Source organism: Glycine max, chromosome 18 (genome assembly GCF_000004515.6).
Source record: "Glycine max cultivar Williams 82 chromosome 18, Glycine_max_v4.0, whole genome shotgun sequence".
Classification (NCBI taxonomy): domain Eukaryota; kingdom Viridiplantae; phylum Streptophyta; class Magnoliopsida; order Fabales; family Fabaceae; genus Glycine; species Glycine max.
The window spans coordinates 3,961,362-3,969,794 of record NC_038254.2 but is presented as its reverse complement, the minus strand read 5'-3'; the positions used below and the strand labels follow the sequence as shown (position 1 = coordinate 3,969,794).

Genomic DNA, 8,433 nt, shown 5'->3' with positions numbered 1-8,433 from the left:
CGAGATTTGCTTTTATTACATACGATATTTCTTCATTTTTATACATTACTTTGAGCCCGTAAGGTTGTGTTAACAACTTTTTATGCTTAAGAGGGCGAATCATTATAACCAAAGTCCAAAAATTAAGAGATTTTCTTTAGGATTCAAAAACGAAGAAATATTATGTATAATAAGGACAAAGCTAAAGAGGTCCTTGTAATTTACTTTGTTATTTATCATATATTAAATTTTTGTCCCTCAACAATTTTTTCTTATTCCGTCCCTCGGCTTCACGTACCTTAAAAGAAACCGAGATTATGGTAAGTCAATAAGCCAATTAAGTCCAAGAGTTCCTGATATATATATATATATATATATAATAGCAGTACATGCACTTGGTAATCAAAGAATACCAAAACACTAGTATCTCAAACCGACCACAAAGCTATAAGGATGATTCTTCAACTTAAACTTTTGGCCTTAAGTTTGATATGGTGGAGCAGTATTAATGTTGAATATGCAGTTGCAGCCACACGTAACCCACGTCTAATAAACACTGGGTGTAGCCAAGTTAACGCTTCCAACCCGGGTAGCTTCTTTGCAAATGTCAATGATTCGATCTTAGAGATGAGAGAAGAAATTAGCAATGATAACAAGCACTTTGGCACAGCATATAAAGCCAGGGGAGAGGTGCTAACATATGCTATGTTTCAATGCAGAAACTATGTCTCCAAAAATGACTGTCTTGCTTGCTTCAACACGGCCTCCACCCAAATTCGCAACTGCTCCAAAGCCAACGGCGCCAGAGTCATCTACAATGACTGCTTCCTCAGGTATACAATCAAATATAAACTGTGAAAAGTATTATACTTAAGCCTAATAGTGTGGATTTTGAAATAAAATTATCTAATTTGAAATTACTGAATGGCATAATAATTTATATAAATTACATTTTTTCGTATGATTTGATCCCTAAATGTGTTTGTCATTCAATTTTAACTAAGGCCTGTTTATTTGGATAAACTTCTTCGAAAGTATTTTTAGAAGAAAAAAAATTAAATGAATTTCTACATAAACTAAAATTTAAAAAAAAAAGATAGAGAATGTGAAACAAGATAATGATTTGATGAAGAAAAAAATAGTATTGTGAAAAATGCAATAGAAATACATTGTTTAATATATATAAATAGTAGAAGTTCATTTAAATATAAACTATTGTTTATATATTGATAGTGGATAAAAGTTTTACAATATTATCCAAATATAAATTATTGCTTATGGTAAAATTATTTTATTTTATAACAATCACTTTTAAAATAATTTTTATAAGAAATTTTTAATTGATTGGCAATATAAAAAATTTACATCAATATTGCTTATAGCTTTTTTTTGTTCTATCCTTATCTTTCCCCTCCTCCAATAAAGAAAGAGAATTTTGGATTTTTGTAGGGGTTTAACTTCGTCAAATCATGTAAACATATAATCACTATTTTTCTTATTCACATTATTATCATCAACCCACGAATATTTTCAATTCATATATAATTTCTTAAGAGAAATAACCTAGTTAGTTTTTTAATTCTACTATCAATTTCTTGAATTAATATAATTAAGTTGTTTAATTTGCATTAAGAAATTAAGAGGGTTCTAATGATACTCAATCATTTTTACCTTATCCATAGGCATAAAATTGTTGGATGATCTCTCCCATTCACAATTCAATTAAACTTTTCCATTATAATCAAATAAAATGAATCATATGTTGAGATGATCAAGCTACGAACAAGCATTAGGCATAGAAAAGAAACAATAATAATTATTTATTGAAATTAGCTAGTCATAGCTGTGGGGGAAACGGGAATTGATGAAGAATTGATCCGGGACAAAGCCTTGAGCATGGAAGCCGTCCAAATGCAACCTCTGAACTCTAAGCCTCAAAAACACAAAAATTAAAATAATGTGTTTAAACGAGGGAATTTAAAATTCTGAGAAATTTTAAATTCTAAGAATTTTAAATACTTCAATTGAAATTTTTTTATTTTTAAAATTTTATGTTTTAATAAAAAAATTAAAATTATGAGGGTGAAAGAAAATGAATGTAAAAAAAAAAAGAATATATGGTTGGTGTATTTTCAGAGAGAATACTGATGCGACATGGAAAGTCGTAGAAAACCAAAACATGATAGCATATTTCACCACACCCGACCACAACATTCAGTCAACGGCGCAAGACATGACTCAGGCTCCCCGCGTCAACGAGCACCTTCGCCGCCTGATGGATAGTGACGACTGCTCCCCTTGACTGGCGGGTGCAGTTCTACGTGTCTTCTTACGCCCACACTCGATCGATATTCCACGAGCTCAAACGGTGTTTCTTGAAAAAGAGAATCATCGGTGTGAGGGAAGAGTCGCGAATTCGAGAACGGAATTTCAGAAACTTTCATGTGGAAAAGAGGATGAAAGTTATAAAGAAAATACGCGAATGTTTTAAAAGATTCTTCTATCAAGAAAAGAATTTCAATTTCTCACATTTTAGAAGGAAATTAAAATTCCACATTTATAGTTGTTTAAAATTCTTTTTTAAAATTCCAAAAATTTAAATTTTTCATTAAAAAAACATCCAAACAATAAATTTTAGACTACAGAAATCTAAATTCTCTGATAAATTATTTTTCTAAGTTAAAATTTTCTATCCAAATACAGTCTTAACATGTCAAAGGTCCCCTTTTATATTTCATTAAATCTCGCTTTAGCGGTCCCCAAATGCAGACAACTTAAGCTTAGTCACTAACCTCCTTTGTTTTCTCCTAGGTGTGCTGCTTAAGTTGTCTCCATTTGGGATTGGTTTAAGCCAGGTGAATTCAAATGTCTTATTTTTTTCTACATTGGTGATAGTGTTCTTCTACTCTTCATCAAACGAGTCTTTCATTAAATTTTCTACAAAACAGGAGCAAACAACCGAAGATTAAGTGTAAAAAGTAGAAAAACAGGAAATTCTAAATAAAATAAACCTTTATTCAAAACATACATAACTAAAATAAACACAAATAAAACTCAAAAACATAATTATCCCAAAATTATTACAACTAGAATATAGATATAAGTGGCCATTATCATATATAAAATAGTGGAAAAAATGAAAGGAAAATTCTTTAATGTTAAATTAATCTTTGTTATGTAAAAAAATTAAATGAAATCTATTTATACAATCATTATCAATTTATTAATATATATATATATATATATATATATATATATATATATATATATAATATGGTTATCAATGAAACCACATAGTAATCAAAATTAAAATTATGATTAATTGTGAAAAATATAAAAATACTACTTATATATTTTGTCCATGAATCAGTCCTCATATTTTTCAATAATTTTTGTATTAATTAATGTTATGTGCAATATTATAGTGAGACAATTAATTTTAAGTATTTGATCATTTATTTTATATTAATGCTGGATATTCTCAAAATGTGTGACAAGGTATGAGAGTGAGAGGTTCTACCAACAGACGAATGAAATTGGTGGTGGGGTAACATGTGGGAACAAGAGTTCAAATGCCACAGGTTTTAGAGCAGTTGGACAACAAGCACTAGTGGACCTTCAAACAGCAACACCTAAAATTAAAGGTTTCTATGCAGCTACTAAGACACAGGTGGAGGGTGGTAGTGCAATTTATGCCATTGCACAGTGTGTTGAAACTGCCTCCCCACAGAAATGTCTGGATTGCATGCAAGTTGGATACAACAACTTACAAAGTTGCCTTCCAAGCACAGATGGTACAGCATATGATGCTGGCTGTTTTATGAGATACTCCACCACACCTTTCTTTGCTGATAATCAGACCATTGATATCAGACCCTATTTAAAAGAAGGTAGAATTACAATAAATCTCTTTTGTTAAACTTGTATTTGGATAAAAACTGTTAGGGTCATATATTTAATTTTCTTAAAACATTTCTGTTTTTATAAATAATTAGATACTGCACTATTGCAGGAGGTTCAAGCAAGAAGTGGGCTATTATAGGTGGTGTCGTAGGAGGTGTTGTTCTCCTCCTTCTGTTGTTTGCTTGGAGATTGTTTACAAAACCAAAGAGGGTTCCCAAAGGTAAGTAATTGTGGAAAGTCTTCAGTATAATGCTTGGTATTGATTATTAGTTCATGGTTTGCATTTTTAATGCTTGTCTAATAGAGAAAAAAAAAAGGAAAAATATGTTTGGGATCCTATAAAATTTAAAAAATATTAATTTGATCCACATAAAAAATTTGTATTAATTTGGTTCCTATAAAAATAATAAAACGTATTTTTGATTATCAATGGTAATTTTCTTAGATAGTTTCTTTTCATGCTTAGGAGACTTAATTACCTTATCTCTCTGCCTTTCCAAGCAGGTTATCAAAGCCCATTAATCTTCCATATTTCCTTTTAATCTCATCAGAAAATGTGAGAAAATCATTCAAGTGACAAAAAATTATAATTTTAAAAGATTTTAACCAAAAAAAAAATTAATTCATTTTGAGGTTTTAATCACCACAAATTATTTAATTCATTTGTAATAATATTATATATGTAAATTTGTTAGTTACCTCACATTACAGTCTAACGAAGTTACTAATGAGGACCATAAAAAATATGTTTTATTTTTCATAGATCAAATTAATATGATAATTTTTATAAGAATCAAATTAATATTTTTTCAAATTTTAATGCGACTTCATACATATTTTACCCAAAAAGAAATATATTCATAGATAGTACGAAAAAAATCTGTTCAATGCAATTTCTTTATTTTATTTCCTAATTTCCTTCGTGATTATTTAGTAATATTTCGTGGCTAATAATTATTTCTTTTTCGAAAGCTCTCTTAATATTTTTTATTATAAATTATTTTAATTACAAAATAAGCTAATCTAAAAGTCATCTCTCACTTTTGATTTAATACAAAATAAAAAGTCGTGTGTTCCTTTGCAGCTGACATATTGGGAGCAACTGAGTTGAAAGGTCCAGTTAACTTCAAGTATAAAGATTTGAAAGCTGCAACAAAAAATTTCAGTGCTGACAATAAACTTGGAGAAGGAGGTTTTGGTGCTGTATACAAGGTAAATTTATGTTGTTGTTCTTTTACAATATTAAGATGAAAAGCATGTTCAAAGACAATAACGATTGTGTGTCTGTGTTTTTAAAAGCAGTCGATCTATTTTATTTGAGAAATTGTTCAAGTTTATAAATCATTACAAAAATATTATCTTATTATACCTTTTCTATATTTACATTGATCACAATTCACAAACAATCAAATAAGAAATGTTAGTAAGACACTATCTAATTAACAAACTCTTTTAAATACACTTTCTATTATTTCTATTATTAGTTAAAAATTATTGAAAAATTATAATTTTTTTTGTAAGACTCACTTATTGTTTAATCACTATCTTCTAATTTTATAGTTTTTGATAAATTTTCACTAATATTAAGAGTATTGTCACAACGAAATTATGTTTTCCAAACTTCTTGTACAAATTTTTAAAAATGACATAAAGTAAAAATAAAGATTTTTTCTGTAATTACATTTTAGAAAAATAAAATAAAAAATTCCCTACAAAAGAAATACTTTAAAGTGAAGCAGAGAAAAACAATTTCATTGTCAATCATACATACCATTAAACAGGGTACTCTGAAAAATGGAAAAGTTGTTGCTGTCAAGAAACTAGTGTTGGGGAAATCAAACAAGATGAAGGATGATTTTGAAAGTGAAGTGAAGCTTATAAGTAATGTTCATCATCGAAATCTCGTTAGACTTCTTGGCTGTTGCAGCATAGACCAAGAGAGAATCCTAGTTTATGAATACATGGCAAATAGCAGCCTTGACAAATTTTTATTTGGTAACTCATGTCAACCATCACTGGGATCAATTTTTTAATCTTTATTAATTTTTCTTCTCTTCTCCACAATCTTAAGTATCGATACAAACTTGGGAAACAGGTGACAAAAAAGGTTCCCTCAATTGGAAACAACGCTATGATATAATTTTAGGCACAGCAAGGGGACTAGCATATCTACATGAGGAGTTCCATGTGTCCATCATTCATAGAGATATAAAGACCGGTAATATCCTTCTAGATGATGATCTACAGCCCAAAATTGCTGATTTTGGGTTGGCAAGGCTTTTGCCAAAGGATCGTTCTCATCTTAGCACAAAATTTGCAGGAACACTGTAAGTAAAAAAACCAATTGCATCCATTCACATGAATTTATTGACATTTATTTGAGCATCAAGTTGTAGCAAAAGAGACAAATTAATTAATAAAAACTTATGTGGGAAAAATGGAACAGGGTAACAAGTGTTGTTTTATTAACTATGCACTATATGCACTTCTTAGGGGATACACAGCACCTGAGTATGCAATGCAAGGTCAATTATCAGAGAAGGCTGATACCTACAGCTATGGTATTGTGGTCCTAGAAATCATAAGTGGTCAAAAGAGTACTGATGTGAAGATTAGTGACGAGGGTCGTGAGTACCTTCTTCAACGAGTAAGCAAGTTTCTATAACTAGGAATTGTTTGTTTTCTCATTAAATTTTACTATATGGCCAAGTATGAGACATTTGTTTTTCACTTGTCAGGCATGGAAACTGTATGAGAGAGGCATGCAGTTGGATCTTGTGGACAAGCGCATAGAACTTAATGAATATGACGCAGAAGAAGTGAAGAAAATCATAGAAATTGCGTTATTATGCACTCAAGCATCAGCTGCAACAAGGCCAACAATGTCTGAATTAGTAGTGCTGCTCAAAAGCAAGGGCTTAGTGGAGGACTTGCGACCAACTACGCCTGTGTATGTTGAAACGAATATGATGAACCGGGAAAGCATCTCTACTGGTTCTCCATCCAATGCTACTATTTCCATTTCTGTTCTATCAGCCCGTTGATTATTGGATCAATGTGGTAAAGGGTCTTGATGAACCGAATCAATAAAGTAACAGGATAAAATAAATAAAGATTGCATTTCATTCCAGTTGCTTATCAATCGTTCAAGTAGGGCATATGTTGCGACGTAGGAACTATTGTGGTGTTTTTTATTTATTAGTAGAGTATAAAATTAAGAATGTTTTGTCCATGTGACCATGTGTGAAGCTACATATTTTCTAGTTTCCTATTCAAAACCATGCATGGATAAGTGCAATTTAGAATCATGTGTTATATATATGTAACATCCGGGGTAGTGGATCGATCGAAAATATTTAAGTTTTTATAAATTATGATTGTCCTAGATGTATTTTCATACTTTAAAAATATTTTATGATTTTTTCGTTGTCAATATTATCAAAAATTAAAAGAATAAAGTTCTTATATTTTTTTACATTCATTTAAAAAAATGATCTTACAAAAATAATATCCATTTTTTAATGGACAAATTTTTATTACACATACAAATAAAAAAATAAGTTCTTGTGGGGGCAATTTCCCCCACACCATTACATGTGCATCCGCTAGTGATCCCAGGTGCTAAGGAAGGTTGAGAGTGATCGATGTTACAAAAAGATGAGGCACAAATAAGGAATGGCTCATGATAGTCTTCCAACAAGATGGATACATAAATGAATCAAATAGACACTCAAATGAGAGGAATCTAGAAGATTAGACAAGTATATGAAACTATAGAGTTGATGAGTACTACCTACATTAACAATATACATATACTTTTTAATTAGTATCATATCACTTAAAAATTTCACAATTAAGCATCTTTGACTTGAAAGTAATTTTGGGTGGATGATCTTCTTAGAAGTTTTTTAATTAGGAAGCATGTGAGTAAGACCAAAATATGCTAAAAAATCTTATGTTAATTTATAAAGATAGACATCAATCATAAATATTATATGTACGGATAAGAAATGCATGGAATTTGATTATTTGATTACCGTTAGATTTGAGATACTTAATTCCCCTTAACTAGTATGTCATATTTGAAATAGATATGTAAATTGGCCATAAATAATACCTTAAACTAATTGTAAAATATCAAAGAGAGGATAAAGTATCATATATGACTACAATTACTTAAGGATTCGACGTAAGCCATACAATACATCAGTATCTTCGAGGTTGTTTCACATATCTTCTGTATACCTACTTAATATAGAACAAGAATATTAATCTAGCCAGACAATGTATCAGTGAGTGTCTTAGAACAATATGTATGTGTTTTACCCATAAAAACATAACTCATATAGCATCCTTTACATGAACCATCAGGACATCGAACATGAAAATTCCATAAAGTATTAATACATATAAACTATCAACATGGGCATGCTTAAACTTTACATTTTTTCCTCTTTTCCTTTCTTTGGTAGAGATGAGCTCAATTTCTCAAGGAATGTCCCCCTTCTCTATGTCAGTCTCTTATATTTATACTCCTTCGAGTCAAGGATT

General features: G+C 30.1%; 1 protein-coding gene across 1 annotated transcript; it reads left to right on the top strand.

The window, feature by feature from the left end:
• The first annotated feature begins 381 nt into the window (after window positions 1–381).
• On the top strand, window positions 382–7,225 carry CRK50 (cysteine-rich receptor-like protein kinase). The gene is made up of 8 exons (XM_003553073.4): window positions 382–812; window positions 3,478–3,869; window positions 3,992–4,102; window positions 4,967–5,094; window positions 5,664–5,877; window positions 5,978–6,209; window positions 6,376–6,529; window positions 6,621–7,225. Exons 1-8 carry the CDS (start codon window positions 433–435, stop codon window positions 6,924–6,926), a joined length of 1,917 nt encoding a protein of 638 aa, XP_003553121.2. The 5' UTR covers window positions 382–432; the 3' UTR covers window positions 6,927–7,225.
• The last annotated feature ends 1,208 nt before the right edge of the window (window positions 7,226–8,433 follow it).